Raw genomic sequence first — 19,395 nt, 5'->3', positions numbered from 1 at the left:
GACAGTAACTTGCATGGTACATGGTGTGAAGTATGACACAGTTCAACATGATCATCTTCTCTTTAATCCATGTTATTGGAAAATATGCTTCTGTGTTCGAACACACTGTATTTGTTTATGTTAAACATAGATTCATCACTAAATATTGCAAAAATGCACTAATAGATGTTAATGTTCAGAAAGATGCTTCTATTCCAATCACCCACAATTTTTTTGTTTTGAAGGAAACCTATGAATGATTGAATTGGTGTTTTAAGTCCACTTTATGCACAGCAAGGCTAATCGCGACTGGACCTACAGTTTAAAGTGGTATCCAAACCAATATGTGCCTCCACCAGCTATTCAACCCGAGACCCCTTGATTACAAGGTGGTGACGCTACCACTGCGCCACCGGGGAGGCCTGAAACCTAAGGATGAGATAAAATTTATTTGGTAACAGTAAACTACAGTTAAAATTAACACAGACTATCTGTTGATCAAAAATGTTCTCTCAAATTTGTACATCAATCAGAAATGAGATTCCGAGAAAAAAATATTTAGTAAGGTAAGATAAAGATCCCATGTATATAGCACCATGCCATAAAGGCACATTTAGGGGATGTGGGAGTAGGGCCCCACACATTCTCGATCTCAGCCATTTTGGAGGTGATGTGATTTGCACCATGCTCCGGATGCCTTTACCACCCAGGTAGCCATTGATTTGAGGCTGGGTGAGCCCCAGAGCCACTTTATGTGGGGACAAGGCTGGAAAAATTGCAACATTAGATCACCCACCCTGGGAATCAAACCCAGGTCTCCCGCTTGGCAGTCAGATGCCCTACCTTAAGTACTGTTTAATTTTTTGTCGATTAAAAACTGTGTCCACTATAATCCATGCTTTCTTATTGAATCCTCTCTACATTAGCCATCACGCTCCTCGACACTGGTGTCTTTCTTGCAACCATTCAGCAACACACTCTGGATCCTGGTGATGGTATCTGTGCATGTGGTGGCTCTAGTGTTGTACCTGCTGGATAGGTTCTCTCCATTCGGACGTTTCAAGTTGGCAAACACAGATGGAACAGAAGAGGATGCTCTCAATCTCTCCAGTGCCATCTGGTTTGCATGGGGAGTTCTGTTAAATAGTGGCATTGGAGAAGGTAAGTCTTGCATTACAAATTAATAAATCAAGGGGGCCCAACACCTGATTTGAATTAGCAAACAGGTGTTGTAAAGTATTCCCTATATCATTAGTTTGTTGTCAGAGGACAATCAAAATGCAACATAAACTGGTACACAGTTAAAAAATTTGAAAAAATTTCAATAAACTAGTTTCTCATATATGTATGACACAGTGGTGTAGTGTTATAGTATGCCCGTATGCCCAGCGTTCCCCGATTTAAAATTTAAAAATGCGTAAATGCTATAAATATAAAGTAAAACTTCACTAATTTCATATATGTTTGGCCTTCATGGCATTAAAATAGCAATTTTTCACGATCCGCTTGCAACGCTCCACTAACAACATTTGTTCTAGCATTTTATTTCAATGCCTTTCCTGGCCATACGCCGGGCAGGTTCGGCTTAAAGGACTCTATATTCCTTGCTGTCTATCTGGAGGGAAAGCTTGCAGAGGCTTGGGTCTACAGCATGCGCGAAAATGCTCTCTCGTATGCCAGTGTACGGATAAGAGGGCTATGTGATTGGTTCATGTGACCCTTCCTGCCTTCTGAAGCAGTCGACAGTGGTAGAATTCCTACCCGGTTCTTTGCGCTCGTGCCACTCGTGCTATGTGATGCTACAATATGCAATATTGACTGATGTAACTTTACCAAACTCAAATATACCACTTCTTAATGGCCACTGTATTGTACTGTATAATTTATCACACGAACAGCGATGTGCATAAACTAAAAGATCAACACTTCAACTGATTTTTTAAAAATTTCTTCCAACCTTGCTTCAACCTACTATTTATTTCGGATTTCTTCACTTATAATTTTGTCTCGGAAGGTAACTTCACTTAAAGCCAGCAAACATCTCTTTGGGAACAATTCATTCTAGTTTTATCATGTTTATGAAGAGTCCAACATTTGCTACCACATAGAAGAGCCAGTTTTGAAATTATGTAATGGTATCTAATTTGAATTTTTTCTCATGTTTTCCAAAATTTCTTTTCAAAATTCCATTTAATCCTTTACATTTTATTACATTTTTCTCAATATCTTTTTGGTGTTCAAACTGTGAAATATGGTTTCCCAAATTTACAAAGTCTGTTACCTCTTTAATTATTTTACTGTTCATCATTATCACTATTTTCTCTCTAGAAAGTTTTTACCATTTATTGCCATAGTGTAAAAATTGTTATAATAATTCATGGGTGCCTCATACCACACAAGGGACTTCAGGACTCTCATTGATAGAATAAATAATAATAACTTTTCAACTCAGAAGCTGTTTATTTTAACAAGGCATTGCAAGTGATGTAGACAAATATAATTTCTCATATTTAAAACTTCAAAGAGATGTAGCATCATTACTGCTGAGCATTAGCTGGAGAATTGTCACTACAATGCTATTGGTACAGGCCTGTACTGCTTATAATAATTCTGTATACTTTCTTGACAGTACACTTAATCATATATTCTTCGCTGATGTAGTATTTTGGAATTGGTATGTGTGATTTTATAGTAACTAATGTTACGATTTTGCCTGCAGGAACACCACGCAGCTTCTCCGCTCGTGTGCTGGGTATGGTGTGGGCAGGCTTCGCAATGATCATTGTGGCTTCGTACACAGCCAACCTCGCTGCTTTCCTCGTGCTGGAGAGGCCCAAGACAAAGCTCACTGGGATCAATGATGCCAGGGTGAGATGAGCATTCAATTTTTATGTATATCTTAGGTTTTAAAATATATAAAATAGTGTTCTACACTTTCAGAATGTGAAAGGAAAAGCACAATACAGTTATGGAGATATGCTTCTATCCAGTGGCGGTCCCTCCATGGAACAGAGGGAACAGGCTGTTCCCTCCTACTTATCGCCCATTGAAGGAAGCTATTTAAATTATCTATATTAACATAATAAGAACACTTCTTTCTCCCGAAATCAACATTTCCAAAGTAACGCCGAAGATAAACATTCACCGTGACTGGGCATTTTTACTTCACCTACCCTCGTCGTTCATCCCTCTACGGCCTGATGCCGAGTATTTCCGACCACGCGCGAAGGTAAACGATCCTCACCACGGAAGCTAAACTCTCTAGCTGTTCCCTGCGAGAGACATAGCGAATTCCTTTTCCTTCAAATTCTTGCTATGTGCTAAAGTTTAATTGCATCGTAGTGATAGTTTTGAGTGTATTAAGTCCATATTATCCTAATTTCATTGCAAAATTGCGTCTGTCATTCATAATTAACTGGAAAAATGTTCTATAGTCTAAGCGTCTGCTAAATGCTTTGGCTAAACGCTGCGAAATAGCTTCCGAGGGAACAGCTCGCATCCATCTGTTCCACCAGCCCCAAGCCAAGGCCCAAGATGCACGCAGCGGCAGGACAAGAAAGCGAATGTTGCGAGCATAGGGTTGCAAATGTTGTATGATCGACCAGCTGAAGACGAAGACGAAAGCTTTCAGTTCATTGAACTTTACAGAAAAAACAGCAAACCAACACCTATCCTAACTGAATTAAAAACTAAAACGAAATCGTACACAAATCATTTTCAAACAAGTTACAACAACTCTGTAAATGATTAACTGGATACTCTTTCAGTGGCAAATTATTGTTGTCCTTGTTTGTTCCTGAGAAGGGAGTTCGGAACAGTTCGGGTTTTGTCACAATTTCTACAAATCTAGCGGACGTCATGAAAAAACTCTGCCATCTGATTGCCATTATTACATTGAGGACGTTGAATTACAAGAATGCTCAACTCTACAAAAAAAAAAAAAAAAAAAAATTGTCAACGTAATCTACAAATAGAGAGATGAAACAGGATTCGACCAAACATTTATTTCCTCTGATCACTCATATATTGCTTTCATTATTTTTTTCTTTGTTGTGCATCAACAATTTTGTTTTTAATGTTTTCTTTACATTATATTATATTTGCTTTAACAATGTTATTGTCATAATTTTAACGTGCTTCATGTATGTCACTTCTGACAATTTGTAACATATGTATCGTATATTTATTTAGTTCATTTCAGTAAGGGTTGAATTTTACTTGGTCTACTGCATTATATTACGACAGGCATGGGAGGTGGGGGGGGGGGGGGGGGCAAGTGCAGGTCACCTGTTCCCCTGCCTGATTTAGCACCGCACGCCACTGCTTATATCGGCTGATAGTGATAGAGTGCTGATTAATCTGTTACATCGCTAATGGCATGTAATTTGAGACTTTTTTAAATTCAGTTTTGAAATTCTATAACCATGTATGCATACTTAGCCCTTGGAAGGAAAGTAGACACCTGTTTATTTGTATAATATAACTAAGACTGAAGCAATACTGATGCTGACGTTTCAGTATTGGCCTACACAAGTATCAATTCAAAATTTAATCACTGGCTGATGCTTTTAAAGAGTGCAGAAATCAAGTGATAGTAACATAGCACTTTTGAGGAGTCTAAATATCCTGGAAATTATGCAAAATGCATTTTCATTACTTTGGTAACTGCAATGTGGTCAGAAAAGGATTTTGGGCGGCGCCAGAAAATTTTGACAGGGTGGCAGGATCCATATATTGATAAATTAGGTTGGGCAGATACAAAGTATAGATGAATTTCACAAACATGAATTCTCTCTCTCTCTCTCTCTCTCTCTCTCCTCCCCCCCTTCTCCCCTGACATCGTTTGTATTTCTGTCCACATTTTTTGCTGGTGTACATAAAAAAAAGGTAAAGTGCTCCCCTGTGCTTAGCACCATGCCATGAAGGCGTATAGGGGGTGTGGGTATCATGCACCTGACCATTTTTATCCCCCAGGGTTTCCCCCAGGTACCCATGTCATTCAACGCGAGGGCTGCTTCCAATGTTAGAAAAGTTCCCAGATTTGAACTGGCCGGGGATCGAACCTAGGACCATTAGCATGGTAGTTAGGCATGTTACCGACTGAGCCACTGTGGCTGGTGTACATTTTCTTATTTATCCTTTATTTACCTTTTTCCTCTGCTTGTGCCCCCCCCTTTCTCTCTTTCTCACACACACACACATTTCCTTGCGCAGAATCCTTTCATAAATTATTCTAATCAAATTTCTCATCTGAATTCTCTCTAATCACTCCACTCTAGAAAAAGGTGGTGAAGGGACTAGATGCAGTCATCAATTGAAAAAAACTCTGGGCAGATCCTAGTCCAGGCTCATAGCCAGGATTTTATTTTGAAGGGGAGGGGGGCTCATCCTTCATTAGAAGCAGCCATCTAAAATCGAAAAAGTTGGGAGGATACAAACCCTGAAGATGAATTTCTCACTATATTACAACTTATTACACAAGATGTTTAATCCTGCTAACGAAGTAAAATTAATTTCCACTATATACTATTTAAATTAGATATTTCTAGGATTTCAGGAGAAGGCTTCAGCCCCCCTTAGCCCTCCCACTGGCTATGTGCCTATCTTGACCCTCAAAGATCTGCTCAGGGTTTTCTCCTCTCTATCGTTTCTTCTGCCTTTCCTGAGTCAGTCTTGCTTGATATGTCCCTACTTCTCTCTTATTTTGGTCCCCCTTCCTTTCACTGCATATGCCTGACCATGCTTTCAACTGACCGCTGTGTACTCCACTTTGTGTAGTGGATATATTGCCTTATCCCTTCAAGTTAAGAAGGAATTATCCACATAGCCTACTACTGGGTGAGCAAAAGGTAACTGTGCACCTACACTATGCTTCATTATGCAGAGAAAAACTTTCCTTTCTTGATGTTTATTGGTGCATAAGGACATGGACAGTTGGTTAGTAAGACACCCATTGTTGTCAGTCACTCATTGTTGTTTCTTCGGAGCGTGATCTTGCAAACAGCGTAACTGCATTAGCAATGGTTAGTCTCTGAACCACTGGCAATACTCAACACGCTTTTTGTGGTCTCTTTCTTGCAGATTTTGCACTACTGTTATTTTGTAGGAGTGTAAATGTAAGTGCTTTTTCAGTGCGGTTCTTGCGCTGCCATACGACACACTCACTTGCTGTAACAATTTACGAATTGACTTCTTTGGGCTTTGCTCTATTCTAATCAAAATATCCTGTAATTTGTCCTCTGTTAGAACTCGCGACCTACCTGATTTCGGCGCATTCTTCACTGATCCTGTTCTGCGAAATTTATCAATCAACCGCCACCCTACATTACAATGTGGTGGATCTATATCAAGAAACCTTTCCATAAACTTATTTCACACTTCTTCCGTATATTTACCTCCATTTTGAAAGACTTGTTCGAGTAACAAAACCATTGCTAATGCAGTTCCGCACATTGCAAGATCACGCTCCGAAGAAACAACTGAAGAATCAACATTGAGTGACTTACAACAATGGGTGACTGACAACAATGGGTGACCAACAACAATGAGTGCCTGACAAAAATAAGTGTCTTACTAACCAACTGTCCATGCCCTTATGTACCAACAAACATCAAGAAAGGGAAGATTTTCTCTGCGTAATGAAGCGTAGTGTAGGTGCACAGTTACCTTTTGCTCACTCCGTACTTTATTAGGTGAACGTACAAGTTATGAAACTTATGGAAGAAATTATTTACAAATGCAAAAGGCAGTGAAGTTATTAGGTTAGAAGAAGTATTTATATTTGTGAAACCAGCGCTGCCCCTACGAGAGGGTCAAAGCTTCGCCCTGCATGGAGCGAAGCCACTTAGAAGCAAAAATATTTGGAACGTAATTTTGCATACCCGGTGGAGGCACATAGTAATCCGGATTCCACTTTAAACTGTAGGTCCAGTTCCCATTACTTAAAACAAAAACTCAAAAAACTCAAATGTTATTTTAGTTATGCCAAAATTCGACTTTTTACAGTTACACAAGTTTTAACTGTCCTCTATTGTTTGCCACTATTAATGTCCTTTACAAAACAAAATACCCTGTTTCTACTTTCGATACAAGACACCTGCTATGTGTACAATATACATTCAAAAATGGTGACAGAAGGTATGTAAACATCGAAAACAGTGAAGATTATTTCTTTCTTTTCTCCATAATTCAAATTAATGATCTTGAATATGCAGTTTTAATATTGTGAAATTTTAACTAGAAAAAGTTCTGCTTCCTGGATGAGGGTTAATGAATGATCCTTTTACTTGGCTCACAGGAGTTTTATAAGTTGATAAATGCATATGAATCTTTGCATTTAATTAATGTCAAATTGTGAATTTTGTAATACACAAGGAATGTACCATTTTTGTTCGTTCTGCATTGAACTTTCCCAGGATAAAAAACGAGAATTTTCACACAAGATATTACTGAAAAATTGTAAAAATAAAGGAATTAGCACAAAATGAATACTGAAAAATCGATGCAATTACAGAAGCGATCACTTACTGAAATAAATCTTCATGTGGCCAATGCAGGAAAAGAGATGCTCGAAAGGGTTCAATAGAAATATGAATAGTGTTTGGGAAAACAAATACTTTTACATATTATATTGTGGAAATTATTTTAGACCAAAAAATTCATCACATTTGATCATTATAGCTACGTAGCAATTCTTCTCTTGCTCATCACGCTTTAAAAATTTTGGAAAAAGTTTCATTTATTTACAATTATCACATCATCATAAGCGTCGACTTCAGGGAGGAGGAAAGCACTTTCTGCCCTCCAAATTCTTCAAGCAGTAGGCTATGTACATTTTATATTTAAAAATATATTGTTCTCAATCTTGCCGCTTTCCCCAAATGTTTATATGAAGTTGTTACCCTCTGATTATTATCATACTATCGAAATAAAAAACATCCATTACCCAAAATGCTTAGATAAGGAAGCCTTGAAGTTCTCTTGTACTTCCATATGGTATGACATATGGAAGTACAGTGTTTTTATTTATGTGTTCGGTTGTTTTAAAATATTTGTTCCATTCTGTATGATTTTGTACTCTCCATCTCTAAATATGTGTACTTTGGCTATAGCCAGATATTGCACTACTTCTAGCCACAGAAGTATTAACTCGATCATGTTTCAAATTTTATAAGAGATAAATTTGACAGGTATTATTCATTAACATATTTTCTACCGATTTTCTTTTCTTATGCAGTAAAGCAACGTAAATCCAAACACAGTGAATGAGCGAAACTTCTAAGATAACTTGTGACACTTTATAGTGTGTAAAATATTCATAAGAAAAATGTGCTCGGAGTCAAGACAATAAATTACTTTTTCTTATTGAAGCATTCATATTTTCGTAAGCAATTGCATCTTGAATTTGTTTGGGTGGGCAATCAGGTGGGCACAAGTTTTATTTATGTGTGGTTTAAAAGGTTCCTTCGTAAAGACAATGTTTCGAATCAGTTACCAGGTTTTTCTTCAGGGTTATCCACTAAGATCATATTAAAAAGGTAAAAAAACACTTATCGGTCTGTTTCTTACCTTTTTAATATCATCTTATTGGTTGTTTTTTAACATTTTGAGTTTTATCCTTTTAAGCAGTTGCCTGTCATTTAAACAACATGTAAGTAAAACTTGTGTTTTTATTTAATAATTTGCAAGTTACTTAGTTCCAATTACATTTTATTAGTTATAAATTTTAACAACTTTAATTTTTTTTTCTTTTCAGTTTTTAAGTATTGGCATTGCTATCAGCAGGAATCGGTAAGAGTATTGGCATCAGATTAAAGTGGTATTGGCCACTGGCATATGCAAGGGGGAGCTAATGAAAAATTTCAAACGAAAAAGCGATAAGAACTCATACAAAAAATTAAAGAGGTAAATGCATCCCCCCCTTTAAATGAACCCCCCATAGCCATTTTTTCTTCGAGTACAATTTTGATAGAGTGAAAAGCTCCAAATATATGGAACATTTTCACCCCCTAGAACGTAGCTTCCTATGCACTATCCAAATTTACAATCCCAGCCCCTCCCCCCCAAAAAAAATTTGCGTATGCCAGTGGTATTGTTTAAGATCTAATAATAATAATTTTACAATCAAGAATGCAATTAATGTCATTAACGTTCCTTTCTAAATATTTACTGATTCTTGCCTAAACATCTGATTGCAGTTGAGGAACACAATTGAAAATATGACCTATGCTACAGTGAAAGGTTCGGCAGTATACATGTACTTCAGAAGACAGGTGGAGCTGTCAAACATGTATCGGGTGATGGAAGCAAATAGTTATGATTCTGCAGAGAAGGCAATTCAAGATGTCAAAGATGGGTAATGGAACATTCCTTATTTATGTTGCTAGTCTTTATAGTGATTTTTCAGTGAATCTTGAAATATGTGCATTCCATTCTCTTCTTTGTATAAGATTACTTAAATGATATAACACAATATTTACATGCTTCTCTCCCTACATATCTGGAATACGTGGGTAAAAATTTTGTAATCCTTTGGAAATGTAAAACAAACCATGAAAGAGCAGAGTAACTGCAGATTTGTCTTTAATGCCAATCACATTGTGCTTAAGTTAGAAGGCTTTTCGTAACCTCTTTAGTGATAAAAGATACAACTCTCTCTTTAATTCATGATACTAAGGAGATGAAAGTGTAATGGAAATGAGACAAGTACCACGTAAGCTGATTACAAAAAGAGTCCTGATATTAACGAGCAGAAAAATGGACGTTTTACATGCAAAATGTCTCATTTGTCTGTTTTTTATGTGACACAGGCAAAATACCAGCCCTATGGTAGTGTCTGTCTGTGTTGTGTTTAATCTGCTTTGTGTTTTTTAATCAACACACATCTTGTACATATTTTTTTTTTGCTGGTGGCTTTTATATTTCAATGCTACAATATTTCATTTGTCTCTCACACAATTTTCTTTATTCCACAGGAAGCTCACAGCATTTATATGGGACAGCTCAAGATTGGAATATGAAGCAGCTCAAGACTGTGAGCTTGTAACTGCAGGAGAGCTCTTTGGACGTTCAGGGTATGGGATTGGTCTTCAGAAGGGATCACCATGGGCAGATGATGTTACTCTTGCCATTCTAGACTTCCATGAAAGTAAGGAGAAAATGTATATTCATTATTAAAATTTTGAAACTGCACAACAAAAACTAAGCAACTGTGAAGAAATTGTATATAACTATAAAATCATATACCAACAAGTTTCTTACTTTCTAGTAGGGCCGAGTTGGTACCACTTTCAACCATTACTCTTATAGATTCCCACCAATGCCGATGCCAATACTTGATAATTATAAGAATTCAAATTTCTTCAGAATATTTATTAATTTTAATACATATTTATTAGTGGAACTATGCTATACCAATTTACCAGAGTTTTGCTTTCAAAGATTTCTAATTTTGCATGAAATAATAATTTAATCACAAAATCAATTCCTCACTACAATCTTGTTTGCAAAATTTTTTAAAAATAATGAACTTTTGCATAATTATTACGATATTTAGACTGCAAAGTGTCATATGGCATTTAAAATGGTCCACAGGATTTCCAGACTCCCGAAAGGTAACTGCCGGTATCAGTGATTAAATTACAATATTGACAGCTTCATTGTGTTTAGTTCAAGGAGAATAAAAAAACATATGAGAAGATATTAGATGCAGATTGCACTGTAAAGAACACATTGTAACTGTATAAATACAATTCTAATATTTTTACATTAAGAAAGCACTGAAAGAGATTTTATACAGTTAGTGCTCATGCCATGCATGCATTTTCAAAAAGGTGATCTGAATGTACATGGCAGCATATGACATATATTTTTTTTTTACTCTAGAAGTTATCATATCAATGTTAAAAATTAATACAAAAACTTATTTTATTTCAGGTGGTGTAATGGAAGAGTTAGATACAAAGTGGATTTTGCAAGGCAACATCCAGCATTGCGAAGAAAACGATAAAACACCGAACACACTCGGATTGAAAAACATGGCAGGAGTCTTTATTTTGGTAGCGGCAGGCATTGTTTGTGGTATAGGCTTAATAATAATTGAAATGGCGTACAAGAAGCATCAGATACGTAAACAAAAGAGAATGGAGTTAGCTCGACATGCAGCCGACAAATGGAGAGGAATCATTGAGGTAATGTAAATGCTTTCATTACTAGAAATTTTAACTGTAGATGATAACAAGAACTTTTATCATAGCATTTTTTTAATTAAATATTTTTAGTTCTAATGATTTATGTTCCAAATAAGTCAAAGTGCATTACTAAATACCATATTCGGATGCTCAGAATTTAAGTTAACCGTAGAGGAGATTTAAAAATCTTCTTCAATTGCGTCTTCTTCTTCAGGCTTCTATATACATTTTTACTTGCTTTTTGTAGCTCGAAGTATCTCAAAGTGAAATGAAACATCACAGTACATTAACGTGTATAGTGTACATGTTTAGGGTGGTTTCTTTTCTCTGTGCGGCAAATGAAAACATTATGCAATTGTTTCCATTGAAACTTCGTATGTCCTACTTGGAGTGAGGAGCTACTACTGGATTCATCATCATGAGTATGTCACATGATTACTCTGAGAATTATTGTACTTGATTACAGATGAATGTAGAATAGAAAATCCCACAAGCTCACTTGCTTCAATGTACTAGAAACAATGCAAAAAATAGATTTAGAAACATTTTTGTAGGCTTCCCTTCTTCTAATCTGAGAAGTTTTTTTGTTTCCATTGCCATTTCATTTCAAACATGTAAATGTCCAGATAAGTTCCAATAATAGCCTCTCTTTAAAATTATTTGCCTTATTTACTTATATTATATTGCAAAAGACCTCTGTCCTGTAGTAGCTATGATGCTGGGTTGTAATATCTTCCATTTTCTAATATTAATATTTGAATTCCATTCATACATAAAATACGTATTATGAAACTGTTGGTTTAACCCTTTCGAGGTGGATGACGAAATATTCGTCATCCATGGAAATTCCCCAAGGACGGGGCTCATTTTAAGCAAAATGTAACATGTTGGAAAATGTTTTTTTAAAAAAGTTGTAATAACACGATAAATGCCAATGAGGGCTCGTTTTATTCAGAATGTCCAAGGCTTTTGTTCGGTAAGGTAAACATGTTGATGTGTACCAATTTTTGGAAGCAACAAACAGAGGAATTTCAATTTTTTTTCCCTTTCTTTCAAAGTTTGGCTAGCTCCCATCTGGTAGCACTCATCGATCTGGGCAAACCACCACTTGTCGCTGATTGCCCCAAGTTATGTAATGGCGAATACATAGTATCAAAACGATAATACAAATAGTAATTTTTTTTAAAAAGAAGAAGAAGAAAACTCAAGGTCAAGGAGAATGTTTATCACAACTGACCGGAAACTCCATCAGAAATGCGCCCATCGATCAGGGCAAACCGCCACTGGTCCCTCCAAGTTATATAAATTCGAATACGATAGTACAAATAGTAAATTTCATAAAAAAAAGAAAGAACTCAAAATCAAGCCCATCCGCTAGCACCCATCGATCTGGGCAAACTGCCACCAGTTGCTGATTGCTCCAAGTTATATAAAGGTGAATACATACTATCAAAATGATAATACAAATAGTTAGTTTAATAAAAAAAGAAAAAAAACTCAAAATCAAGGAGAATTTTCATTACATCTGGCTGCAGAGACGTCATCAGAAATGCGCCCATCGATCAGGGCAAACCGTCACTGGTCGCTGATTGCCCCAAGTTATATAAAGACGAATACGACAGCACAACAATCAGCCTGGCGACACGAGAATGACGTCAGGGTCTACTCAGCGATGACGGCAGATGTGAGGTGAAAGCTTGGAGATTAAACCCAAAAAGATTCCGTGTGTTTTTCTAATTCGGTTTCCTGTTTATTAAACTTTTATTACCAAAATATTTGTTTGACGAAATATTCGTCATCCGTCCTTGAGTTACTTCTGACATCTATAGGCCCACCCCGAAAGGGTTAAACATGGTTAAAGGGTAACAAAATTACGTCGCAGATATAAATTAAGGTCCTAAAGTCTCTCTAAGAAGCCTTTTTCATCCTTGAGTGGGACTTAGATGGAATCAAGAATTCAGACTAATTCTGTGACTTTGTTAAGTTTAATGATGCAAGGTTATTTTTGGTTCATTATGATTCAAAACAAACTTCATAACTTAGTTAACGATGTTTGTGATGGTTACATAATAAATCATGAACATAATTTATTTGTGAATTATATGTTTTAATTTTAACTATTTATGAAGTACTGTTATTTGTATAAATTACATGTAAATAACTATGATGAATATTTTAGTTTCATATTCTTGAGGCTTACATCTTTTTCTCGAACAAGCAGCTAAATCATACAACAAGTAGGGAATCAAGCATCTGTATGCACCCATGTGTGGACCAATCACGTGATGAAGATTCAGGCCTCTACTATCCCAAAACTTCGCCTAAAAATTCTTCTCATAAGTTGGGCCAATATCCTACTTCTTCCCAACCTGTTCTAGTACAAGAAGATTCAAGTGAAGACGAAGAACCGAAGATTTTCCGTTCAGATGCTGTAATATGCCTGTCCACACCAAACAAACGACAAGGGAACAGAAGCTGATTTTTCCAAGTTCATTAAATTGGTGATTACCATTGGTTGAACTAGAATTTACTAACAAGCTATAACATCAGCTTTTGTTTGTTTGGTGATTGAAGCTAACATTTCTCAAATACTAACAGAACAACATGTTCCCTCTGTCTCTCTCTCCACTACTCTTTCTTAAGAAATAAATAACAATGCAATTAAATCAACATAAGCTTGAAGGCATATAAGTGCATGGATGTTTTGTTAAATAAATATATATTTTTTAAAAAAATATATTATTGAATGATGGTAAAATATAAAAGAATGAAAGTATGAAAGAAGAATAAACGAAAACTTCAGATGATCTTGAAAGAAAGACTGCTACGGTATAAGTTTCATGAAGGATTATGGCCCAAATGGCATAAAATGTTTTGTATTTGTAAAATTTCAACCTACGTACTGTATATGATGTTAGCATATTGATTATATACATTAGATCAAGTGCGTCAACAATGATATTAACCCATTTTTTAAATCTTTAATCCAGGTACCTCAGACAGAGTATGTAGAGCTTGAATGCATTCCCCTTTTTTAAAAGAACTGACCTAGATGTGTTCATACTTTGAAAAATGAATGACATTCTGAAAAAAACTTAAAACAATAATAATAACCCATGGCTCGACAACCCTTGAAGGGCCTAGGCCGATCTCCCGACTGCCAGTCTCCCTCCCACAATCCAACATTGAGGTGTGGAGATCTTCAACTAGTACTGGGGTGATGTGGCATCAGCACATTGAACCCCCAGCTGTTATAAGAGATTTCTGAGAACGGGTTATGCTACTCACTCGTAGCTACCCAATTTCCTCACGATGGTGGGTTGCCACCGGTCCTATACATAGGCTGAGAACCCAGAGACTGACCCCAGGCAAACTCGAACCCATGCCGTCCCGCAGTTGGAGCTCAAAGCACAGTGCCTTAGACCACATGGCCACGGAGGACTGAAAAAACTTAATTCCATTTAATAAAAGGAAATATTATTTTGGAGTTCTCTTGAGTTTTATTCTCCTACAGTAAAGTAAGAGATTAACAGATTATCACACGTAAATTATTGAGGAAAAAAGGCTATAAGAATTGTGTAACATTACTTTAAATCCACTTTTACATTCATAGTCCCAATAAAACAAAATATCAAATTTTCCCAGATATCACATTTTCCTGCATTTTAATTTTTTCACATACATCCACTGAAGAATGTAAAATCGAGGTCTGTGTTCATGTACATTTTAGCATTGTGTATTACCACAATTGTCATGATGAATAAATCTGAACATAACAATACCTGGAACATGACCCCTTTTCCTAAAGTACTTAATATGCAATTTCTACTATAACTACTGGTACTATTCAGTATTTAAACTGAAATATAGTTAGATGAAAAGAAGAAGAGTGATGTTAGCTCTCGAAAGCTTAGAATCCTTTCCACAACTCACCTGATCGATAGTCCGAGAGAATCTTTTCATCATTCGTCACCAGGAAACTTCAAGACTTACTTGAAATATAGTTTGCCCACAACCAAATTAAAATTTCTTCAAATAATTCTTAAAGCTTTCCTGGTGGCAAATGATGAAGAGGTTTTCTTGGGATATCAACTGGGTAATTTTTCATGATGGATGTGGAAAACGTGGTTTAAGATTACTTACGTGAAATTTAGAAAATTTGCACAATTTAATGGTTAAATCCTATTCGGGATAACCCGAACCAAAATCCTAAACCCAAATGGATCGCTTTTCCATACCACCCCACCACATCTGGCAAATTTGCCAAGGCCCTCAAACCTTTCAACATCCGAGTGGCACACAAACCTATATCCCAAATCGGAAGAGCACTACCCAACTTCAAGAGATACTACCTACCCAAACTTGCATCCCCTGGCATCTACAAGACCACATGCCAATGCCACAACACCTACATTGCCAGAACCATCCGCACCGTCCAAGAACGGATTAACAAACATGTAAAAGATGCCAAAAATGACACATCAAAATCAGGCCTCTCTCAAAACCTCCACTCCACTAACCACACAATCTCCTCCATATCCATACTTCACCCAACCGGCTCTGTCATAGAAAACACTGTCAAAGAAACCCATGCTATCATCCAACAGAAACCAGCACTGAACCTGGACAATGGACAGGCACACCCGACTTGACACCCTGTCCTCAGAAAGATCCCCGACCTGAAAAAGAAAAGATGCGGTGCACATACTCGACCCACCTCCAGCCACGCGGGGAACAGGAACTGCACCATGCCGAGCAGCACAGCTCAGCCCCCCAACCACCACCTGATAATGCCACCTGACAACAGGAAGCAGACGACGCAAACCAGGATGCACACGCCAGCACCGCTAAACGGGAGAAATCGCAACTATCGCCACCCGGGAACAAACAATGCAGTGACGTGGTACCATATCCGCTTCAAACGCCATACCCTTTTGTGAATGAAGACAGTGGATCTTCGAAATTAATAGGATTTAACCATTAAATTGTGCAATGCGGAAGTGCGAAATTTTCTAAATTTCACGTAAGTAATAGGTAATTTTTGGTTTTTCTTTTTGTCTTTGTTCAAGAACCTACTTACAGCACATCTCCTACTACAAAAATGTTGATTTTTCCAGAAACACAGTAAACTTCCCTGGCTTTCCATGACTTTTCTAGATAAAAGTAAATTCCTTGACTTTCCAGAATTTCCATACAACTTGTACAAAAACTCATGCAGAACTGACTCATAGTGGGCGACCTCGGATGCATATCCTTCCACTAACGGGCTAGCAACAGAAGTGTGGGTATACAAAACCTTGTCTTCAGGTCTATGGTCTGTCTATGGTCAATGTAGAAAAATAGTTCAAGTTATGTACTTTCAGAGTAAAAAGTTATTGTTCAACTACCTTCCTTTGTTCTTTTTATTACCAAATGCATATTACTTTCTGGATTACCTGATACAACATTGTATACATAAATTGTCACTGCTGATAATGTCACAAAAGAATGTATACGATAAGAAAGTAAAGGGATACATGACTTTATTTCAGAAGCGCAAAACACTGAGGGCCACAATTGAAGCTCAACGGCGCTTGAAAGCAAACGGTGTCAACGATCCTCCTCCAGTAAGCTTATCTGTGGAAGGCCTCCCACATTTGGAGTCGCACAGCCCCGGACCGTCTTGGCCTGCTGGCGACGTTAGGCAGAGGACAGCTTACACACTCCCACGCACTGATGAAGTTCGAGTTTCAACCACTGCACGGAGCAACCCAGCTTACGGACTAGACCCACCAGATATGATAGTGTAGTTGGAGCAAGCTGACGTGAAACCCACACATAGCCTCCCAAACCTGCATCTTCAACAGTAATAAGTGTGATATCTCCCACCCATGATGTAGTGTTGCTTATCTAATGGATCAGTGAACAAAAAAAATAATCTCATAGCTGTTAAGTGGTACTTTGATGTTATACGTAATGTTAAACATGTATGAACCATCCTCTTGACAAATAATAAAGAACCAACTGGTTGAACTGTCTTGTAAACACAGTATTATAAATCGTACTTTAAAAAAAATGCAAAGGAAAACTACTTGCAACAGAATATTTGTATATTAATACTCAAGATTTAAGACTATATGATTTTTAACATTCTATACAGAGCTTCAGATAAGTTTATGACTTGCAAAGATACAAAGATTATTAAAGTAATGCAATAGTTTATATTGTTATTGATTGTAGCATTGATCTCTATGATGTTTCATTTGAATGGGAAGGAAAGTCTATTGACTGTTAAGGATTTCATAAGTGAAAATAAATGATTTAATATTATATAATCAATAAATGCTCAATCTGACACTTGATTATCATTTCATATTTCCTTTACTTTTATTGTTCTGCCAAATATTTCTGCATGTTGTGTATTTGTATTTATTTTACTTGTCCTGTACTGTGGCTGTGTGGTCTAAGGTATCATGCATTGTGCTCTGGCTACAGGACGCACACAAGTTTGAGTCTCCTGGGTAGAAGTGTAACAACGTTTCTCCTGAGATTTTGGCCTGTGTATGACAGGTGGCCACCCAGCATCGTGAGGAAATTGGGGAGCTATGAAAGAGTAACATAAGCCTGCTGAAGATGAAATGGGGGTTACACGAAACTGAAGAAGGGACACTCATGCCCAGAACAGGACTCAAACCTAGAATCCTCAGTAGGAAGATTGAAAGCAGGGTTGTTGAAGGTCCAGGAATTTTAAATAAATTCAATTCCAGTCCAGGAGAGAAAATCAGCAGGCGTAAATGGGTTCTGGACCATAAAGAACCTTTTTATGTTTAAAGTATTTCAATTCGGTCCAGGAACCTTTATTCCAGGATGAATTTAAATATGGTCCAGGAACCTTTTTTTCTGAATCAGTTTAAATAGGGTCCAAGATCCGTATTGAATTGATACATTACGCAACTTGGATCGAATACGGTCCTGACGATAAACAATTATCCACTTGTGAGCATGAAAGACCAATCCAGGTGCTGGCATTCTCGAGAATCTAACAAGGTAGAAATGGGCGAAACGCAAACGCTGCAGTAACGTTACCACTCTCCATATAGCCCCATTCTCTCACGCGCATTCCTTCACTTGGTTGTAGCAGCACTGCCGTTCCTTGTTGTAATATCTGCTGGGAACACAGCAGCCTCACGTTACCTCATCGAAGGCTCCTATTGGCTGTGGTTCCTGGATCGCGTTTGTTTGAACTCAATGTGATGCCATATAGTCCATTGCGTTATGTACAGTAACTCTTTGACAAGGGAGTTTTTGAATCTGGCCCACGAGAGAACAACAGCGTTTTGATTTATTCCCTGTGCTAAGTTTTGTACAACCATAGTGTGACATTCCAATGTAAAATGTACTCCCGGACATTTTTAGAAGGCAACTTTTAATCGGTCAAGCCTGGTCTGTAATTGTAAATAAATTCAATCCCGGACTGGGAGAGAAATTCAGCAAATGTAAATGAGTTCTAGACAGTTTTTAACCTTTTCATATTTAAATCATTTCAATTTGGTCCAGGAACCTTTTTCCAGATGAATTTAAATACGGTCCGGGAACCTTCTTTCAATATAACAATATGCAACTTCGACCGAATTTAAATTGTGCCTGAAAGTGGATTGCACAACATGCTCTGCCACCAAGGTGACTAGATGTGTCATGCTAGGCAAAGTAAAAATTATTTATCTTCATGTTTATTTAGTGCAAATTTCAAGTTGTAAATCCAGCTCCAGCATAGCATAAATGTACTGCTTAATACTAATGAGCATCTGCTTCATTTCTGAGAAAGGTGGATATAAAGGGAATAAATATGCCGAAAATGAGAGAAGCTGTTTCGAGTGAACATCTCCACGGCAGGCAGTTGATGATCCCAGGTCTCCAGATCCAGATATGGCAAAATCTCTAGCACTAGTACCTACAGTTTAATGTTGTTGTTTTTTTTCGCACAGTTCATTTCTTGTTGACAGTTGTTGTCAGCATATTTTATCGAGATAGATGTAAACCACAGGGGGCCATTGATTAATACAGCAAACCTATTGGTCATTTTTACACAGTCCTTTCTTCGGCCATAAAAATCTGTTGTGGAAGGTCATGCAGATGACCCTTTTCTTGTGCCCTCAAATGCACTGGCAACCTTTGGAACTGTCTTTTACTCCATCTCCTCTGACAGAAGAGAACAGCCAATGAGACGCTAAGGAAATGACTGTGTAAA

The 19,395-nt window shown here is 37.2% G+C and overlaps 1 protein-coding gene across 5 annotated transcripts in view; it reads left to right on the top strand.

Moving 5' to 3' along the window:
* Nucleotides 1–17,479, top strand: part of LOC145985424 (glutamate [NMDA] receptor subunit 1-like) — an 81,760-nt gene extending 64,281 nt beyond the window's left edge. For 2 of the 5 annotated variants that reach the window (XM_083119439.1, XM_083119435.1), the window contains exons 13-18: nucleotides 906–1,140; nucleotides 2,699–2,847; nucleotides 9,177–9,334; nucleotides 9,954–10,126; nucleotides 10,915–11,168; nucleotides 16,700–17,479. In XM_083119439.1, coding sequence (XP_082975565.1) covers nucleotides 906–1,140; nucleotides 2,699–2,847; nucleotides 9,177–9,334; nucleotides 9,954–10,126; nucleotides 10,915–11,168; nucleotides 16,700–16,957 — 1,227 coding nt within the window. In that variant the 3' untranslated portion in view covers nucleotides 16,958–17,479. Of the gene's footprint in view, nucleotides 1–905; nucleotides 1,141–2,698; nucleotides 2,848–9,176; nucleotides 9,335–9,953; nucleotides 10,127–10,914; nucleotides 11,169–13,389; nucleotides 13,670–16,699 lie in introns of all 5 variants that reach the window. The other 3 variants (XM_083119436.1, XM_083119437.1, XM_083119438.1) reach the window with 3 other exon arrangements.
* Nucleotides 17,480–19,395: the final 1,916 nt, after the last annotated feature.

This window comes from Lepisma saccharinum, chromosome 3 (genome assembly GCF_977018435.1).
Source record: "Lepisma saccharinum chromosome 3, izLepSacc3.1, whole genome shotgun sequence".
In the NCBI taxonomy this organism is placed as follows: Eukaryota; Metazoa; Arthropoda; class Insecta; order Zygentoma; family Lepismatidae; genus Lepisma; species Lepisma saccharinum.
Note: the sequence above shows the minus strand (reverse complement) of the source record. Positions and strands in the feature narration are given on the sequence as shown.